Here is a 21700-nt window from a genome sequence, read left to right on the forward strand (position 1 = left end):
ACACAAACTGATGTGGATACCAGTATCCATCTAACCATGAGAAAAACAGCTCAGTGTCAGCTGATTTGCCCTGCTCCACTGCCTCATGTCCTATATTCATATTGGTTCCCCCCCCCCCCCTTTTTTTTTTAATAAAATTTTCTTCTGTATTGCCACATGTGGCTCAGATGTAGTTTCAGCTTTTAAAACGTGGTGTCAATCTAGTCCAAATTAAGGAGGCTATCTTTTGTCAGCAAGATGCAACCAAATTGCCTTTCTGGATCCCTCACATCAGATGAATAGTCCTAATCCTTCCAGTAATTGGAAGATGCAAGGTTCCTGCACTGACTTCTCAGGTCTGTGAAAGTCCATTAGACAGTTAAGATATGCAAACAAATGCACCTGTAATGCAGTTACCTGTACCATTTTCCTAGCATTTCCATTGTGAAAGCTGAAACCACAGTGGTTCCACGAGGCCATAATAAAATTCCCTCCTACTCATGACATGAATTAACCCACACAACTATCGCACTCAAGTGTTTAAATTCACTAAAATATATTTATAATAATGTTCACTTCATGTACTAGACCTGCAGTTATTCTTTACTAAGTAAACGTTTATTCAAATAAAACATGTTCCTGATCGATTTATAGAACATTTGGGAAATGGTATTTTAGGAAAGCTCTCTATGGTCTTAGAAAGTGTCTTGTTTATAGCTAGCACTTGGTTTCTGCCAGTGTAATGGCACAGATGTCACCAGTGTCAGTCAACTTTGTAACCGCTTGTGCCACACCACAGACTCCAGCCCCAATGGCTCTGGCTGTGCCGTGGCCACAGCAGACCACCCCATCCAGAAACACACAAGGGGCTTCTGTGGGATGGCACTGAACACGTGCAATGGCATTTTGATGCTGGTTTTAACCTCCGAACCTTCAGGTCCTTGTGGCATTTAGTGCCTATAGACACATAGATAGGTTTGTCCCCTCATGCTGTGCACAGCGCTCCTCCCAGCACTCAGAGGTGTGAGGGGCCTGGCTGGATCCCTTGCCCACAGTGAGAGGCCAGACCCACCAGCAGGGCCCTCACACCTCTGGATGGGCTGGCCAGGCGCAGCACTACCCTCTACCCTTTTTCCTTCAGTGGGCTGAGGCAGGGGCTCCTGTAAGGTGGGCTACAAGTCCCAACATACCTGTAGAAAGGCTGAGGCAGGCTGAGAAGGTGGCGAGAGGCTGATGCAAGCGGAGGGAGGTGCTAAGACAGCAGTAGGGATACTGTGGTGGGCACTGAGGAGCTGAGGCAGGTGCTAAGGGGCTGAGGAGAGCAGAGGGTGGCACTGAGGTGGGTGCTGAGGCTGGTGCTGAAGAGAGCAGAGGAAAGCACTGAGGGGAGCAGAGGCAGGCACTGAGGCAAACGCTGAGGAGAGCAAAGGACAGAGCTGAGGGACTGAGGAGCTAAGGGGAGTGGAGGGCAGCGCTGAGTGCCTGAGGAGAGCAGAGGGTAGTGCTCAGGCGGGAGCTCAGGGAAGCAGAGGGTGGGGCTGAGGCAGGTGCTGAGGGGGAGCGAATGGCGGCGCCGAGGGGAGCAGAGAACAGTGCTGAGGGGAGCGGAGGGCGGCGCTGAGGGGCTGAGGCGGGCGCTGAGGGGAGCGGAGGGCGGCGCTGAGGGGCTGAGGCGGGCGCTGAGGGGAGCGGAGGGCGGCGCTGAGGGGCTGAGGCGGGCGGTGGGGCGGAGCGGCCGCTGCGCCCCCTCCTGGAACAGCCGCCGCCTGCGCTGCGCGGGCCGGCCGCGCCCGCGGTGCCTCTCCGGCGTGCAAGTTAATGCGCGGTAATTGCCCGGCGAGGAGAGGCGGGGCGGAGCGAGCCGCCGGCTGCCCGCCCTCCCCCCCGCCGCTCCCCCCCGCCCCTCGCCGCTGCCGCCGCCTCTCCTCCCCGGCCTCCCTGATGCCGAGGAATGGATAGAGCGGCTGCCCTGCGAGCCGCCGGCATGCTGGAGAGGAGGGAGCGGAGCGGTGGCGAGGCGGTGGCGGGCGGCGGCGCGGGGCCCCGGGCTGGCGCGGCGGCGCGGGGCTTGCCGGCCGTGCGGAGCACGCTGCAGCAGTGCGGGCTGCTGCAGGACCTCATCGACATCTCGCTCTCCAACCTGCGCGGGCTCCGCACGAAATGCGCCGCGTCCAACGACCTCACCCAGCAGGAGATCCGCACCCTGGAGGTACGGGGCTCGGCAGCCGCTGCGGGGCCGGAGGGGAGCCCCGCCACCGCCCCCCGGCGTGCCCGTTCCTCACAGCTGGGGGCCGAGGCCTGCCCCTTCCCCCGGAGCCCTTTCCTCTCAGCGCGGGGGCCCCGCGCCCTCCCCGGTGCCGGGGCCGTGAGGCACCCTCTCCCTCCCGCCCTTTTCCCCCGGGTAGGGCGGGTTGTGCCGGAGGGAAGGACGCCCCCAGCGCCGCGGCAGCCCTGTCAGTAGGGGGTCGGTCCCCGCCCCGGCCCGGCGGTGGGGCCGGGCTGGCCGCGGCAGGGTCCCCCAGCTAGCCCCCCCGCCGCTCGGAGGGCGTCGCGGGAGAGGCGGGGGGCGAGCGGGGGCGGACAGGTGCGGGGGAACCGCTGGGCCGGTCCGTGGCTGCCGCGTCCGGGCGCGCCCCCCGGCTTCAGGCGGCTTCGCGGGGAGCGGGAGCTGCGTGTGGTCGCGCTCCGCCGCCCCCCGCGCCACTGCGCGGCCCTGGGGCCTGCGGCTGGGCTGGTGTCACTGTGGAGGTGGGTGCGATGTGAGGCGGGGACCAGAGGTGACCCGAGGCTCCCTTGCAGAACGTGGGTCACCACAGCGCCCTGGGAAGCAGGATGGACTCGCTCTTTCCCTCAGGTCTTCGGTGTTAGCTTCTGATGGTTCCTGCCCTCGTCTCCAGGCCTGTCTCTCTATCCTGGGCTCAGTTTCACTGATCTAATTTGATGCTCCTTTTCACTCCATTGGTGTGGCTGACAAAACAGCAGCACCATCTGGGTTGGAGAGATGTTTTGCTGTTTAGAAAGATTATATGAAACTTTAAAGCACAAAGCATGTGCTGTTGTGATGCCTCCAAAGGAGGGCTGAATCTGTACATGAGCCTGCGTAAGTATTTAGAAAGGGAATGTAGATTTATTCTTGCTTACTTCATTTGACCTTTAGATACTTAAATAACATTTCTTTTTACCTTGTGTGCAGGTACTGTTGCTCTAAGCAGAGTTAAAAATCCCCCCTGCCACCTTTGATAGAAGTTTCATGTAAAGGCTAGTAATGGTCCTTTTCTCTAGCCTGATACTGGAGACTGTGGAGCTAGAGCATTGGGCCTTTAGAAAGAAAAATCATTACAACACTGTAACTGCAACAAATGTATATGCTGCAAAATCCATCACACGAGAAAGGAAGGTTGGGAAAAAAATTGTGAAACAATAGGTGGTAGGTAGATTTTGGCATAACCTCTTGGAAATCTATCATTCTTTCTTCCTCTGCCTTTTCTGTGGGTTTTTTTGTTTGTTTGTTTATTTATTCTGTTTTGTTTTGGATTTTTTCCCTTGCAAATTTGTAGCACTTTTTTTTTCTTTATTTTTTTTCCTCCTGCCACCTCCAAATAGCATTCAGAAGGCTATTCTTTATAAAACAGTATTTGTGTGGGCTTTTGGCAACTCTACTGATGGCCTTTTTAATGCTCAAACAATATAAATCAGCATCATTTCGGAAAATTATCATCAGTATTTTGCTGGTGAACCTGTTCTAAAAGGAAACCTTTATTCACAAAGGATAAAGGCCTGCTATCATCTTCAGGTTCTTCTTAAAGCAACAAAAGCTGTTTTAGTGATAGTTGTCGAGTGTGTGCATGCGTTCCTCTTAAGCATTTATCTGCTTAAACAAATGGGTGCCGCATTCACTGATGATTACCAAATTTATGATCAGAAAAAAAGCTTAGCTGAAAAAATTCTTTGATGCACAGTCCAGTATATGATTTCTCTGGGAATTCAACCAAGTACTGGATCTCTGCCAACATGTGAAGCTATGGGCATGGGTATAGACTCTGTGCCCTTTGCTGTGTTCTGTTGCCTGTACCAAAATACATGTTGTCAAGCATGGTCCGAGTCTTGTGCTTAGCTTTCTGTGCCATTCTGCAGTGGGTTTGTCTATAGATGCAGAGCAGAGAACCAGACTGTAGGAGATGAGGGTCTGTGTTTTGTTCCCTAAGCTGCAATTTTCCGGGGTGCAGCAGAAGGTGGTGGACTGCCGTATAGCCTCAAGTACCAGGCGCCCTGCCTGTGGCATTACGTGGTGTAATTACTGTGCCTTGGTTAATGTGTCAGAAATGCATGTGTGGTCATACACATTTGCTTATCAGATCACATCAGTAGAGACAAGTGCTCCGATATTGCAGAGGGCCAGTGTTACTGATGGTTTGACTGTGGTGCGCAGCCCTGCACAGACTGTAGGCACCTCCTTGAGTCGGTACTTCAACCAGAAGCTTGGAGATCTACAGTCCCTGCTGCGATTCGCTGGGTGGCCCTGACAAGTTGCAGAATGGCTCTGTGGATTGTGATTCGTGGCTACTAGTGATATGGTTGCTGGGCCTGCAAGTCTCATCTGTACTTTGGACTGGAATCTTACATGTGTCTTCTGGTTTTGTGCAGAAAGTTCTTCATGGAAAAAGAGTTACGGAAATTTAGCTGCATCGGTATAACTGGTAAACTGTGTAAAAGCCACAAGGAAATGATAAAACATGAGACAGATAAAGCAGCAAACTGGAAGCGGGAAGTACTAGTTTGGGAACAGAGGGAATGACTCTGGAAGTTGAAGAAGTAGCTTCTGAGGCCAAATGTGAGGTTCCATGTGTGTGATTTGAAAGCAGTCCAATATACTAAGTCAGAAATTGATTTCACTTTTTGTTCAAAGGAAGAAAAAGGCAGGGAAGTGTCTATTTGTATATAGCTCATACGTCTTGGAAAGTTCTGTGGTGTCAAGTTTTGGTGTCAAAACTGTGAACTTAACAGGTGAAGGGATATCTCCTTGAACACAGTCTTCTATGTCAGTGAACTGCAGCCATTCAGGCCATGTGTGCATGGGGGTGAATGCTGTCAGGTGGCTGTGGTGCTCTAAACTATTCCAGCGCAGGTCAGACAGCAGTGCATGCTCGTTGCCATTTCTAATCTCAAGGTTAGCACAGCCCTGAAGTTATCTTCTGAAAGTAGTTGTAGTGGGAATGGAATCGATAGCTGAGAACACCAGTGCAAATTCATCTAAATGCTTGTGTTATTTTTTACACTAGAGATGCTAGCTTGGTCCTTTTGGCACCACTTCCCTCTGTGCCTGTTCACAGCTTAGATAACTGTCATGTATGCCACATGATTCATAATGTGTGTATGTTTCAAAGTCAGGAACATCAACTTAACTAAAGGTGTTTGAGTGCATGCTTATGTCCCTCCCAATTTACTGAAATGCTTTAAGTCCTTCCTCATTCCTCTGGTGTATAAGGTCTTCTCAGAATAAAGCACATGGTAGATAAAGATTTCAAACTGGGATCTTGACAGGTAAAGATAAGCACTCATGGCAGCTCAAATGAATGCAAGGAGAACTTTCTGTAATACAGAAAGAAGGGGAGTAATGAAGGGCTATGGGAATTGCTTGCAAATAATATGTTGAGTGTAGATGTCTTGTGTGAGCTTGACCCCGTTTCACATGTAGGAAGGCCATTTCTTAGAAGGGCAGGGAGTTTCCCTGTATATTGTGTTAGTTTGGTTATTAGCAGACCAGGTTCTCTGATGCCACTAGGTCTTGTACTTTTTTGAAATTTTTTATGCTCTGCCAAATAAGTGCTTGAGGTTTTTTTTCTTTTTACCCACTTCTTTGGTATATGGCTTGCTTTCAGTTCTGTCCTAGCAGGTTTACTCACTTCTCAAGTCAACTACAAAACTGAAATGGAAAATAATGGTAATTTTTAACCCATATGTGAGAGCAAAAAATGTCATGCTGTGTGGTGAGCATCCAGTGTTGCTCCAAGCATCTTTGGAAAGAAACAACCGTGTCATCTTTAACTCTGTCATTATGCTAATCCCTTGCATGACTCTTAAATTTGTTTTGCAAAGTTAGAAGCGTATTATTTTTATCTGTATTTCTTCGTAAAAGCAGTATCTTTCTGGATTCATTTCTCTAGCTAGGAAGCTGATAATGGGACTAGACATCTGTAGTGAAGCACATGAAACTTCTAACGCTGCAGCCCAAGCCAGTTTCTTGGGCATGAGGAGGAGAATATAGTCCTGGTGTGCTGGCTGCAGGGAAGGTTCCTATGGTTTCTCAATCTTTTCTGCTGGAAACAGCATAGCTGGCTTGGTGAAGTGTGGGAATTAGAGGGATGAAGTGGGACATGTGTGTGCCCCCCCTGCCCCTCCCACTTCTAACTGCAGCAAAGATGAGGCAGCACCAGGCTGAACAGAGACCTAGAGTGTGTTCAGATGTATTTTCTTTCTACCTTGGTTCTTGCATCGTAAGAGCAGACTGCAGTTTTTCTGGCATGGAAGCTGCCTCCAAACTGTTTATGGTGGGAGTGTCAGGGTGGGGCAGTAGCATGCATTGCTAAAATCTATGCCTGCTCTTTGAGAGAAACTGTTCTCATTGCTCTCTGGTGGACTGTGTCTGTGATAGAGATGCTCTTGGCCCCATATGCAAAGATCACTTTGACTTCTTCCTCAGGAATGTCTTCTGTTCAGCACCTCTGGAAAATGTAACACCAGATCAGAAAGCCTGACACCATCTGTGCTGCGTCACAAATAAGTAAGTCTACTACTCCACAAATATTGGCTGAATGATACCTGTGGATTAAATATGTTTGAACTTGCTTTAATGTTATCTTGATTCATTTGTCAATTTGGCCAGAAAAGGCTTATCTCTTACCAAGCAATCTCTAAGCAGAAACAAATGCTTTGAAAATGGGGAGACGCATGAGAGGAGAGGAAGAGGAATTGTAATTGTCCAGACTTGCAGACTGGAAGTTGGGCATGTGATACACATAAGGAAAGGAAAAGAAATGTTTGTAAATTGGAAGTAGTGGGAGTAATGAATTTTTCAAGCCAAACTGCAACCTGTAGCCACATGTTTATGAGCCTTGTTCAGCTGAGAAGACTTCCTTTTCAGTAGGTCTTATGTAAGAGAACAGAGTCTCTTACTTCATCTTACTTCTTGCATATATGCAACGCGGTTGCTTTTTCTTAAAGTTGTCATCCTTTTTTGTAAGACTCTTTTTTTCTTAAATTTGTGTGCTTGTTTGTATAAGATAGGCTTTAACAGAGATTCTGTTTGACTTTGAAGGAGTCAGAACCATATATTATTATAAAGCCTGTAGACTTCATCTTTCCTTTGTGACAATGTTTCTTCATACATGATCAGAATTTGCACATCATAATGGAATTTATCTCATCTCCTACATTTGATTTTGCATAAATGTTTACACAAAAAGTGAGCAGCAGTGTTTTAACTTACCTGGAGTTTCCAGGACAAGCTCTGATGAGTAGTTATCAAGACGAAGATAAGACAAGGGATTCTCTTCACTTTTCTGTCAAGGTCTGTATGTACTTATAGCCTTGGGTTGGATTCTACGATGCACTGATTGGGAAGCCAGAAAAGTATCAGAGTAAGGCTTTGTGCTGCGTTTGCCTCTCTAAGACTGGTTGTGTGGTTACTGGATTATGTTAAAACAAAATTATTCCTACTCATCCTAATACAGAGTCAGCTTGGAGACGTTTTTCAGCAACTGAACTCCAATAAAGAAGTTCAGCAGATCCTGGAGTTGAGACCTCTGTACAAACATGCCTACACACTAACAGGAAGTGCCAGACAAGCCTCAGTCTCCGTATGTGATTTCTGATGTTTACTGCTTGTTCAAAATTGTTCTAATCAGTGAAGTAGCCTGACTTGAACCTCAGCTGTATCTAGCTAAACTCATGGACGTGGCCATGCTTACACAGATAGCACCTGAGCAGAATTTGGTCTGCTGCTCAAGTTCAAATGCTAGCTATTAACTGCATTTCACAAGGGAAAACCCCGATTAGTGTTACAGCTGCACACTAGTGACAGATTTACAGCTATGAGTCAGTGTGGTGGTACACAAATTTATCACTTGTTTTTATTCATAAATAGGAACACTTTACAAAAGAAGCCATGTGACACACCAAATTATTTAGGGAATAGTTATGCTTAAAATGATATTTCCACCATGTAATCTTTCAGATGCTTCAGAGAGAAATTCTCACCTTTCGTTTAAGGCTAAGATTTCATATCCTTTTTTTTAGCCTGTAGCAATTATTTTTTTTTTTAATTTTTTTTGTACTAAAAGAATTGTAATGAAAGCAAGCCCAGCTATCTCTCACTGTTTTGAGAGTTGGAAAATGTATTGGCTGGATTACTGTGTGAAAGGCACAGATGACACCACCCAGAGTTACTGACTCAGACATCTCTTGGAGACTTCCCTCCGTGCTCATTTCTCACTCCCATGGAGTAATCCCACACAGTTGATGCTACCAGCAGCACAGTGTTGCCGTGGCTAGCAAACCAGAGGAACCAGAGGCTCTTTGAATCTGGACAAAATAAATGGGTAACGCTTCCAAGACATAACTTGTGAGCAGTTGTGCATAGAAGTGTTTTGGGCACTCCTGCTTCTTGGTGGGAGTCTGAACCTAGTCAAAGACTAGCTCAACATGGTTAAGAAACAGTTTGGCAATCTGGCTTGGCTTTGACTGCAGTGACTCCTTCTTGGCAGAGCTCAAGCGAGGGCAGGTGGTGGGTTGTAGTCCACATCCCCAGAATCTAGGACAGGATCAGTCCCAAGTTAAACTAGAGAGACTCTGTATTGCTGATAATGTGGGAGAACAAGTGAGAACCAGCAGAGTGTACAGGTGATCAGATATGTCTTCTGCCTTATGCCAGAGCTGCACAGAGCTCCTGTGCCACCTGGAGATCCCAGAGGCATGTCCCAGCCCAGCTGTACTCCCCCTATACGTGCTCCAAGGAACATGAAGCAATCACTGGTGCAGCTGTAGTGTTCGCTTGAACCTGTGCTAGTTGACAGTTGTCAGTTCTGTGGCTGAGCTCGCTGTCTGTGCTGTAAACCTGCTTTTTGCATGAGCTGCTTAGACTGCATCCTTGAGCATTTCTGAGGTGGAAACTCAAACCTTATCTTAGTCCCTAATCTCTCTGGGCATGTGTGTATCATAGCCCAGTCTGATAGTAGATGTCTTTTGTTCATCTTTCTCTAAGCGCAGCACATGTATCTTAAGTCTGAGCTGTTTGAGCTGTCTGTAGGTGGAAGATGCAAATCTCATTGGACTTAGGCACCTGAGCTCAGGACTGTTCAACTAGCAACATGGCCTATACAGTGATGCTTTAAATTGATCCTGAAATCAATATGGTTGTGCAGGTGCACAGGAGATGAGGAGCTGGCTAGCGTTTTTGCTTCCAAGAAGTGAGTGGAGTGATTTTTTTAATTAAAAAAAAAAAAAAAAGGTGTGTGTGGGGAAGAAATAGTAGATTGAAATAGGTTGCAGCTAGCTGCAGAAGTGTGCAAGTTTAGCCTAGCAGAGGGGTTGTGATGTTTGGCATAGTGGGCAAAGCGCATGATAGCATAAAGTTATTAGTGTTAGTGTGGAAAAGACTAAAACAGAACTCAAAGTTAGAATATTTGCTTGCTTTGGCTCTAAACCTTTTCAGGTGTTACTCAGGTTATCATTCAAAATACCTAAAATTACTTGTTTCCTAAAAAGTAATGCCACAAGGACAGGTCAAAGCAGCCAGCTTCTCAATAGAACTCCCCCCACCTAAGTATGGGCTGTGGATTTTGTAGCTTGACTAGCAACACTTTTGGTCAGCCAAAAGTGATTCAGGGAAGGGGGGTGTAACAGATGGTGCATGCAGAATGTGTGCTTAGATGGCTGTGACTCAAATGCACTTTCCATGCTTTACTGAATGAGAGGAAAAAAAGACACAGCTTCCTGTTGTGTGTTTTTTTTTTTTTTTTTCTTTAGCAGTGATTTTCCTAAAGGGAGAAAACAAGGAGTTTCGTGTGTTTCTTCTGATTATCCTTGGGGAGGTGGTTGGAGGCATAGTGTCGAGGGCTGCGGCTGAACCCCATTGCAGGGCCATGGCATCCTCTGTCTAAGAGTAAGATAGGTGACTCCTTGTCATTCTGTGAGTGTGTTGTCTTGTGAACCCTCCCCTCAGACAGAGGGGAAGGATGCCTTGGCCCATAACACTGCTAAACAAGCCACTGACCAGGATGTCCTAGTTTTAAATCTCTGTAGGGAGAATTTATCTCGATACTCTTATGTTTTAAAGGACTAATTCCATGTATGCTGAGACTCGCCACTGGGGCTACGCCATGTTTGCATGTGGCTACAAGGAAATGCTGACTTGCCTTGAATTAGGGCAGTGACTGCCTACAAGGTAGTTGAACAGTAGTTATTCTTTTAATGTTAGTGTAAATGGAATTTCAGACGACCTCTGCAGAGCCTTCCTGGGTATTTGCTGGTGTAACTCTGAGAACAGTTGCAAGGCAGCTGCTTCATGCTCGTTAGCCATTCCCTGTCTGCTTTCAGGATTCTGTAGGCAGAATTGGATCCACTGCTTCCATCTTACTTTTAGTACTTTTAAATTTGGCTTTAAGTTAAAATATAGCTGTCTTTTTCTCTCAGGAATGTATTCTGAAGTGAACAGAGGGCAGGTGTCTGTCATTCCTCTTCTGCCTAGAGAGAAAATCTAATTCATACTGTGTGCATCTTGGGGAAGCAGAGAATAATCGCAGGACACTTCATCAGTACAATAAGGAATCATGCTTTGATCAGGGGCTACAGAGTGCCTCTGATATGATGATTATTAGTTATTCCAAATGGAAGAGCTCTAATAGCAGAAGCTGTGAGATCAACTTTAGAGCAGTAATTAACATGACCCTGAGGCATCTTGCTGGGTTGCAGCACATCCAGATTCTGACCTGCTCTGACCTGATGCTGCCAAAACAGGTAATTGACCACAGTTTTCAGAATGCAGCCAGGAGCCTCAGGTCTGGGTCCCTGAAAATATTGAGAAGTCTTTTGCAAGTAAGTTTAACAGGGCAGGAATTTCCTGCCTAGTTCTACTCTCCTCACGTGCTTCTAAAACATGGGTTTGTTGATTTATCAAAGAACTTTCACTTCTGTTTGAAGCAACCTAAATTTAGAAAGGAAGTCTTGAGCTTCTCATTGCTGCTGTTGTGTGGGCTATTGTTAAGACTTGCAGATTCCAGTGTGAGGTTTTATTTTTAGTTATTAATGATGCTGAATAAACTGGAAAGAAGAAATAATACATTTAATGGATTGAGAACTTCAACCAGGCATCGCCACTAAAAGGTATTAGAGGGGGTAAGTGGATCTGTCAGTAAGTATAGTTAACTGGAAGATGTGTTGGTGCCTCTTAGGCTGTTTCTAGTGCTCTAGGAGAACCTCTCCACATATGTTTCCCTACCCATCTTAAAAGCCTGGAGAATTTTCTGGCAACAGTTTTCAGGTTCCAGAGCAGTGTTTTCTTCTTTTTACCTTTAAAGTAAGCTAGAGGACTAAATCCTGCTTTAGGATACAGTTGCATAGCTCCACTGAAATCAGCAGAAGTAGTAAAATTTTGTTGTTTAAAGCTTCCTGACTTTTTTAGATGTCTCCCTCTTAAAAACTGTTCTTCATCTGCCAAGAAAAACATTTCAGTTTAAGGGCCTTTTGTCTTTCTGACCAAAACTGAAACTTTCCACGAAGTAAAACATTTCTTTTGAAGACTTCTAACTTTAACTCTCCCACAATTTCTATAGAGAGAATTCAGAGTGCCTCAGACCAGCACCAGCTATGATACTGTATTTGCTAACTTGAGAGTCAGCTTGGCCTAAACTTTGTGCACAGATTTGATTAACGTATAGCTAAACACTAAATTAGAGTTTGGTAATTCAGAAGCTTAGACATTTTGTCCCTTACATGACAGATCAAAAGATTAAGACCTTTTGCTGAGTCAGCAACCTTCCCTTAACAGAATACTTCGACATAAATGTGTATACAGTAGTATTTATACAGTGGCATCAGCTAGTAATATCAAACTCTCTTAGTGCATATCAGATGAAGTATTTTTTTTCCTCTTTATTTTAATGAATTCTGGAAGCTATGCCCTCTTCTGTTCTCCCTTAAGGAAACAACTGACTAAAATACACAGATACTGTTATCAGGAGACTGATACATTTGGGGAGACTTGCTTAGGTCTTCAGCCTGCTCCCTTTGGACAAAGAAAGGTGTTTTTTCTTTTTCGTTTGAAAGACAAGGATGTCTGTAAGCACTCTGGAAGGGGAACGAGGTCATAGTGTTGAAGTAAGGCAAGGTGAGTACAGACACTGAAGACTTAACATTTGTTCACACAACTAAGCTGGGAGAAAGCCCAGAGTAGGTATCAAAGGGCTTGTCAATGCCATTTGTATTAAGCCAGGGTATTTTGTCTGTTAAAACTGGTTTGGTCTTGTTTTGTGGGTCAAGTGTAGTATTTGCAGAACCAGTAACTGACTGGTACAGGCCGGATTTAAGCACTGTTGTATTGGTAGCATTTCGTATGGGTATAATGAGGCAGAGTTTTTGTGGGACACCTCTAAGCACACCCTAAATTCCTGGGCCATTTGCAGTCGTGGCTCATGACTTGAGTGGAGTCTGTGGAAACTGAAGTTTGGAGGGAGAAAGGAGAGCTGCTGTAAGTCCAGGTCTTCACCTACTGTACTGGAACACTGGCTGCATTTGTGCTGAGACCACATTTGTAGAAAATACAATCCTACTTTTGGGGAAGATGTTTTTTGTAATGATGTTGAATGCACTTCTGTAATGGCAATTACATATTTGCATCTAACAAATGGGCCATATCAGTTAGCATCTGATGATCTGTAACCAGAGGTGTAGCTGACTTAGCAAGAGCTAGCTCAATACTTCTGCTAGGGTGACACTAATACTTAGTTTTTGATTCTTACGGAAACTAAATCACAGAATGGTTGGGGTTGGAAGGGACCTCTGGAGATCATCTAGTCCAACTCCTCCGCTAAAGCAGATCCTCCTAGAGCAGGCTGCAGAGTCACATCCAGGTGGGTTTTGGATGTCTCCAGAGAAGGAGAATCCACAGTGTCTCTGGGCAGCCTGTTCCAGTGCTCTGTCACCCTAAAGGTAAAGAATTTCTTCCTCATATTCAGTTGGAACTTAATGTTTCAATTTGTGCCCGTTGCCCCTTGTCCTGTTGCTGGGCACTGCTGAAAAGAGCCTGGCCCCATCCTCCTGACACTTGCCCTTAGGGTATTTGTAGATGTTGATGAGATCCCCTCTCAGCCTTCTGTTCTTCAGGCTAAACAGGCCCAGCCCTCTCAGCCTTTCCTCATACGGGAGATGCTGCAGTACCCTCATCATCTTTGTAGCTCTAAATCTACACCACCATTCTGTTGCCAAGGCATGTTCCACAGCCACTGATGTGTTCTTTATTTTTTTTTCTACTGTCTAATTCGAATTGCCTCAGTTACCAGGAATAACTAGTTTGTGGTCTGAGGTGAAGAGCTTTGAAGTTAATGGACACCTCACAATGTAAGATTTCAAATTGAAGGTAGTAGCGTCTATCCTTTCATTTGAGTGAGAAATTAGTACAGCAGCAATGCAGTGGTGATGCAGCGCTGCTCTTAGCTAACTTAGCCAGGACTAGCTAAGACCTACTAGGCTTAACCTGGATCCTCTTTCCAGTTCTCTTAATGCAAAATGTTTCTGATTCTTAATCTTCCCTAGGCAGGGCTCTATGCTGTACCTTCAGCCTAGTGAATCCTGCCTGTACCTGCAGTGGGTGCATCGTATCCCTTGACTGCCTCTACCCTGCAGTGTCTTTCCAGCTGCTCAGCTTTCTGCCTTATGGCTTTGTCCTCTGGCTTAAGCATTGCGGACAGCCTCTCTGAGACCCCACAGCGATGACTCAGCAATTTTGCACAGTTCTGGCTTGATCCTTCCTGCAGCTGTAAAACCAAGGTGCGGGGGTGGGGGAGGGAAGCACGTGAGGAAATGCATGGTCTGATCCCTGCCTCTCCCTTTCAGTCCTCATGGATCCCCTACATAAATAGGCTGGCTCAGCCTTTTATGTCTTCCTGCATTCCTGACAAGAGGAGCCTGATGTGAGAGGTCTCTTCCATACCAGGCATGGCCCCTATATACTGCAAAGAATAAAGTCTCCACATTCAGACTGTATTCTGCAGGGTTGGTTAGCAGCATGGTCTTCATCATCTTTCCTGACAAAGTGGGAACAGTAACAGTAAGCACTGCAAGTCTCCACATTTCTAGTATTCTTTTGAGTTCTTCTAATTGCTGAGCCTTTAGCCCCTTAATTCAAGTAGCTGTGGCTCTGAGATTTATCTGGCCTCAAACTTTAAGGCAGAGGACATGGGGAGAATTGGAGAGCCACCCTGGTGGATGAGGGATTTTGAAATTTATCTGTAAGAAAGGCTCATTTCTTTGGGAAAAAATTACTGTGTTTTTCTTCTAAGAAGTCATGGTACCACCTCTTCTTGCAGTATTGGCATATTAAGTAGTCCAAAGTGCCTCTGTTCACAGGAGAGTGTAGTATGGTTTCCATGCTGCTGTGCAGATGGTTGTTGAGTTGTCTTAAGGATAAGACTTTCTAAAGTGCATGACCTTCCTTTCCTTAAATGATAGGCATTCTGGGAAAGGTACTTTACAAGGTAACCTGCACAGCAGCTGTTGTGAGCACCACCAAGGAGAGGGTTGAGTTTTGCAGTGTTTATTTTCAAACTATGAGATAGTTTAACAATTTCCCCCTTAAAAAACTGGCATGTACCCAGTCCCCAACAAAATAGGTTGCAGCTTCTGTGAGATCAGTGTGGATAACATGGCATAGTTTTGCTTTGATCTCATGTAGCTGCACCAGAATCAGGTTTAATTACTTTGAAAGCTTGTCTCTGAGCAGTAGATTCTCTTACTCCAACTGGGATAGACAAGCTCAGAGACTAGTCTGAACCTTCATTTCTGCAACTGGTGGAAGAGTTACTGTTCTTTGTCATCTTCCGAGGTTGCAAAACAGTGGGGAGACCTCTCATAGTTTACAATCTAAGGCTGAGTGAGAGATGGGCAGAAGGAGGCAGGCTGATCCAGTGGTTAGTGTCTCTGCTCAGGAGGGATGCCTCAGTTCTCATGAGCTTTTCAAGTCACTTGGGCAATTGCTGGGGTACGGGAAGATTTTTTTTGTAAAATGAGAACAATGACAATACTATCAGAGCACCCACCCCTCTTTCACCCATCACACTGGTGACACAACACACACTGTCATTCAGAAGGGTTCAGATCCTTATCATGTAAGAATTTAATGTAGGTTCATGTGAAATAGGACTCAGTTTGTTTAGCTAAGGGTATGACCCCAAAACAAGATGCGTTTCCTGTTTGGTCTCTGGTAATTTGGGGACCGCACTGCCCCTGCTATTGTAGCTGTGTGCGCAACAGCTTATTCCCAAGTGAATGACTGGAAAAAATCTTTTTCCTTAATGACTATTGCCCACTTGAAGGACTGTCTTCCAGATCTGTAGAAATGGTGTGGTTGGGTACCTGCCAAGTTTTGATATTAGTATCTTTCAATGTTGCTTTCATTTCCATTTTTGTTCATGCCTTTGCTGTTGGGGAATGGGGAAGGTAGTTAGCAGGGTATATCCCTCTAAAGAAACCTGTGTCCAGGTGCTGGCAAATTGGGCTATAAATATGTATTTGTGGCTGAGAGCTGGCATGAACTCTGTATGAGGAAGGGATGATTTTATTTTGGGTATTGCATCCTCTAATGTGGGCTTATATGGGCAAGAGCTATTCTTCCAGGCATCAGCATTGCTAGCTTTTTAAAAAGTATTGAGGATTATATTGAAGCAGTTTCCACTCAGCTTTCTGCACTCGGCTTGATCCCTATGTCTACCCTAACTTCGTGCTGCTGCTCAAAAAATCAGCTCAGTTTTACTGTGCCCAGTGACAGGGACCCAACCTGGACATGTGTATCAGTTTCATAGACAGAAATAAGCATGGCTTCTAGGCCAAGGCATTTGTCTCTTCTGAAACTCCACAGTATGTCTGCTGCTGCCTGGCTGTCCAAGTTTGACCTATATGTAGAATAGGATTTAGAGCCTGCATTGTGACATATCAGTAGTGCAGTTTGCAATAGTCTATTGCAATAGTCTAAAACATGCTACAGTCTACGTTTATTAAGATTATAACATCACCCCTCTTTAATGGCAGCTGAGAGACCTAAGAAGTTAATATCTTTCAGGCATGAGAATGAGAGGCACATCTTTGAGATGAACCTTGATTCTACCCTGGGCTGCCCTTCAGCTGATGGAAAAGAAATGCCTTATTTTTTGGGTCTGCCTTACTAGAAACAGACGGTAGCGTTAAAGCAGCATGCACATGGTTCGTGCCCTTCTTGTGAATGGTACTTCGTTCTACAGAGTGCAAAAGTCTGTATTTTCTTCAGTAAGTTAAGTTCCAAGCAAAACCTTGAACTGGCTGATATGCATTTGAACTTTGGGGTTACTGTAGGTTTATACTGAACTCTGTGATGTTACGTTTATGTATGTGTCTCTTCTTAGGTGTGAGGTAAGAAATAGACCTCTTCTTCAAAGGTTGAAAGACGTGGAGAATGTCTGCTGTGAGCTGTGTTCCTTTGTCTTAAAGCACGTATGATTTGTGGCAAGGTAGTAGCTGTGTTCCTATGATGTATTTTCCAACTATTATTTAATCTGTAAGACATACCTTTGACAGTACAGCAGATACACATTTTTTAAACTAATGGCCTTCCAAAGTTTTATAGTTTTGGCTACAAGTACTGTACTCAATGGCTTGATTGCTACCAACCGTCTTTTTTATACATACAGCCTTTATAAAAAGGACTGCCAGTTGTATGACTCATGCAGTTCCTAACTTTACCTGCTGTCTGCTGGTTATCACTAAAAGGTGCACTTTCTAACCTGGTTGCCTAAGAGATTAGGGACTTACTCTACAGGTGCCCAAATGCCACTCTGAGGGCAGCCAGTACTCCTCTTGTCAATTCAGGTGCCCGAAGGAATGACCTCCAGAACAGCCATCATCAGACAGGTTGAGGTCACAACTCTATACAGATAAAGGTGGTACTTCTAAATTATTTTGTCATGTTCTGATGAGCTTCTACTTGCCATCTGCCCCTTACACAGTTGTCATATCATTATCTGTTCTTTCAGAGACAATTTAATTAGATCTTCTTTCCCTAGGTTTTAATCGAGTGTTATGGGGTTGCTGGTAAATTATTTACAGCCGTATCACTTGATGGAACACTTGGTCTGCTAAAGGTATCATGTAAGTGACATATCTGCAGCAAAGAGAACAGCTGGCTTTAACTTAGGACCCTGTTTGTGTTCCTTGGGGTTATCTAGTTGACATTAGACGAATGTTTGGTTATGTGAGCCCACTTTCCTTTAAAATAGTAGAAACTGAATGTGACTGTGCTGAAAACAAAGCAGTTGAAGCTGTTTAAAACTAGGGTAGGAGCTGAATTTAGCCTTAGTCTCTGCTGGCTCAGTTCTTTTATATAAGTGCCTTTCAAGGTTGAATACCTTAAGCAGTATGGCCTTGACCCCCACTGGAAGCTCCAGCTATTTAAACAGAAGTGCTGATGTACTGTCTTCAGACTTGGTCTGATGTAAAGTTTATTTTTTGAATGGACAAGGTAGTAAAAAATGACGCTCAGATAGCAAAGGCTAATAAACTGAGAAAGTGGGTATTTTTAGAATGCAGAAGGATTTGTTCGCTGCTTTATTTCACCTGTCCCTTAAGGTGGTGAAAATTTTACAGCTTTAAGAAATCCCTTCTTCTTTCATCTTGTTGAACGCTTGTTTCAGCAACATTACTCGTTTCTAGTGCAGCTCACATTCTTTGTGAGAAAGCCCGAGCATGGGAGGATACCAGCCTGCCTCCACCCAGGTGTACCAGTAAGTTTATAGCAATAACCGTCTTCCATTCATTGTTTACATAGCCTCTGAAGTAAAATGCAGTTTGAAGATATATAATCAGTGTTACAGAACTGTCACCTATGGAAACCTTCCAGGTATTTATTATGCTTATTTGGTATTTACAATGAGCATATGCTTGGGTGTGTTTTTAACACTTAGTGTGCAGGCTATAGATGCAACTTTGGTTCCATTCATTATCAAAAATTACTAAGTACTTCTGAAGATGAGTTTGTCTTGCTTCTGTCAAATTCCTTCCAGTGTAGGATTCAAAAGAATAGTTTTGCAGGTTCTTGACACTTAGCTTCACTTGATGGATTCATAGTGCTGAGACAGGGGAATACAGCTCAGCTGAAGCTTTGCGATCTGATCCAGAATAGAGGACAGTAACATGCCTTCATTTTGAAGCACAAATCTCAACTGAATGTATGGAGAAAGGATATTTGATACACTATAGAAGGTCATATCTGGCATCAGGCTGATGACTTAACCCTGAGTTTATTTCTCCCATAAGCTTTTTAAAGAAACAAATCCTCAGTTGACTTACCCTGAGCATCTGATCTATAAAAGTTGATGCAGAAATTGTCTAGGTTTTGTAGTTGCACAACCGATTACAAAATTTGATGTAGTTGTCTTGCACAATATTTAAAACAGGGCTTAAAGGGGAATATAATGATTGTCAGTCCTGTTACCAGCTATTCTGCCATTGCTGGTCTCCCACCTATAAAAAACTTTTTTTATACAAAAAACATCCTGCCCTCAAAAGGTCGATGCTTCCAGATCAAAAGTTGCAGCTTGCTACTTCTCCACACCACTGCACAAGGACAAAGAACTGTTACCAGGATTACAAGACCATGTGACAAGGGTTTCTGACTTACTTTTCTCATATCACATACAGGGCCAATACCACAGTACATGAGCATACCTTGACAATGATAGCACACCATCAGAGCTATTTCACCTTTCAATGCCTGTGTCTTGCTCTTGACCCTCTTCTGTTGTCTTCTTTCTTGTTCTTCTATTTGTATTTCAGCTTTGCTCCTCCAACTTATTCATCCCCTAATAACATCCAAAACCAACTCTTATTTGTACTTTTTCCTTTTGAGCGGTGTATGTGGCAAGAAATTTCTTGCTTGATGCTCTTATCCATGCCCCATAACGCGCAACCACTGCTACCTATGACCTAAATAATATCCACAGTATAAAGATTTCATTTGTTCACATCTAGCTTTCAAATCTCTTACAGGAATGCTTTAAAGTCCAATTGCTCTTGAGGTAATTATCTGCATTTTTAAGAGCTTGAACCTCTTTCTGAAGCTGATAATGAACTATTTGTATAGTTAGGAATTGAGAATAGCATGTAGGAAAGTGACTACCATTATCCAAGCCACGCATTCGTTCAGTGGATAAGTGCAGATGTTTGACTTCAGGACTTCAGGAAATGATGTTCAGGGAGGTCCTGGACACCCTCGCCCCCACCCTCCCCACCCCAAGAGACCAGTAGACAATTTAGCAGGTCATTGTATCTCATTGGAGATCATAATTTGTCATGAGCCTTTTGTGAAGGAAAAGTCTAATTTACAATGTTATTGTGTAGATATACTGGATGTGTCAGCATGTTTTGAAAGGCTCCTCAGAATGAGCAATTGGAGTGAGAAGTTATGCGCTCTACAGTTCCCCTCCTGCAATAAAAGCGAGGAATGCCTATATTCAACCCATGCTGTTTTATCATTCCTCATTCTCCAGAATGACCAAAGGTAAGAAGGGAGTTTTTTAATGTTTGTAAGTGAAAGCGGAGCACGTTGTAGTCTTGATTGAAAGGAACTGAAAGCAGTCCACTTGTTCGTGAGAGCATTCCTACTTGCCACAGTTTTTCTCACCTCTCCTGGCAAGTAGCTAGGGCAGGCACACTTCAGAGAAAGTGCTTGCAGTCCTAATGTTATTTAGTATTTGGGAGACAGGACAATGTGAAGTTGGGATAAGAAGGGACTTAACTGGACTTTTATTGCATTGTAATTCTGGCGTTGGAGTGGCTGTTACAGGTGGCATGGTTATGAGACAAATGGAGCCTCTGCAATGCTTATCTGGCTTGGATATCTGAAGCACACTCCTGACAGGTTATCTGCTAGTCTCAAGGTTCAAACTCAAGTAAAACTATTTAGTTTTGTATAACCCAAAAGTTTATTCCACACCCCTCCTCCCATTGCTGTGTTTGTTGGTTTCATATATATATATACATATATCTCATCACTGGTCTGAAGCTTTGTGCAGCTGCTAGGAGAGTATTTGTCTTTGCAGCAGAAGGCACGTTGCTCCATGTCACATAAAGAGTGTTCCCCTCCCCCAGACTTGGCTATTATTTATGCAACATGATCTAACACAGAGTGGCTGGGAACCGATGGTCCAGAGTTCATTTCCAGTTATTATTGTAGTACAGAGTCAGTCTAGTTAGAGGTACTTATTTCCAGCACAGAACATATACCCTTTGAAAGCATAAACAAGCTGTAAGTCAGTTTTACTTAGCTTCATACACAAGTGTTTCAGCTAAACAGGAAAAGCAAGCTGGAGTTGAAGCACTGCAAGAAGCTGGTTCAACAGTCATCCATCCAGTAAGGTCCCTTCCAGTAGAAGAGATATACAAGGAGGACTAAGCTCTAAACCAGCAGTGGAAGTGTCCCTTTTTTATGTTGAGAGATGTATTGAGTACAGTTCCTAGCTGTGCCTCATTATGTGTTTGAACTTCTGAGCTAGGGCATAGCTGAATAAAACATGCAGAATTACCTTGCTGGGTTGGGGGTCAGACTTCAGTGGCCCTAGCAGATGTGGCTATTCTGACTTTAATGGCCTGAGCAATTACACCTGCTGTCACAACCCTGTTGTGGTATGTGGGTGTAGCTACTCTAGAGCTCAGTCATCCTGGCTACCACTAATTGAGCTAGTCATCTTAACTGCAATGCTTTTCTTTCTTACTATCTAGGCTACTACTAGAAATCCTTCACAGACAAGATCACCCAAGGCCCTGGCTTTGAAGGCAGGCATGTTCAGAATTTGTTGGCGTGGTGTCCTAGACTGGAGATTAAACAAGTTGAGCTAGGTGAATCACTACCCTCAAAGTATCAACCTCTAGCATTGGGGTACCATCTTCGGTGTTTGTACAGTCCCAGCAACAGTAAGTTGGTTATAACCATAGCCAGCACCAAGTGAGTAAGGGTGCTTGGCTACTAGCAGTAAAGCTTTTCTCAACTGTACTTTGCTGAATGCTAATACAGCAGTTTTATACATTTGAGGCTGAAGAGACACTTTTTACAGCTCGGTATCTGTATTTGTAGATGAAACTACTGATGGCAATTCACTCTCATTGCCTTGTTCCAGCTAGTAATCTGTATGCTGCCCTGGGAAACAGGGGGTCATACAGCTCATGGAAACAAACCAGTGTGAGAGGCTGTTAAATTCAAAGGCAAAGTTTAATAGGGCAGTACAGCCTGAGTGGAGAAGGGTAGCCTCTGAGCTGGAGAAACAGGTCACACGGGTTTCCAGACACTCTGTCCTATGCCAGCAGAGCACCAAGGCTGCAGGAGCTGGATGCTCTCTGGTAGGAGCAGCACCAATACTTTGTAAGGTGAAAGTTTAGCAGCGTTGAGGCTCCATTGAATATTAGAGTGTTTGAGCTTTGTTCAGCAAGA

General features: G+C 44.7%; 1 protein-coding gene across 4 annotated transcripts in view; it reads left to right on the forward strand.

Annotated features, from left to right (window-relative positions):
• Positions 1 to 1741: 1741 nt before the first annotated feature.
• Positions 1742 to 21700, forward strand: part of KSR1 (kinase suppressor of ras 1) — a 73533-nt gene continuing 53574 nt past the window's right edge. For 3 of the 4 annotated variants that reach the window (XM_040578491.1, XM_040578469.1, XM_040578472.1), the window contains exon 1: positions 1743 to 2188. In XM_040578491.1, the coding sequence (XP_040434425.1) occupies positions 1931 to 2188 (258 nt within the window). In that variant the 5' untranslated portion in view covers positions 1743 to 1930. Of the gene's footprint in view, positions 2189 to 21700 lie in introns of all 4 variants that reach the window. The other variant, XM_040578482.1, reaches the window with a different exon arrangement.

The sequence above is a fragment of the Falco naumanni genome, chromosome 1 (assembly GCF_017639655.2).
Source record: "Falco naumanni isolate bFalNau1 chromosome 1, bFalNau1.pat, whole genome shotgun sequence".
NCBI lineage: Eukaryota > Metazoa > Chordata > Aves > Falconiformes > Falconidae > Falco > Falco naumanni.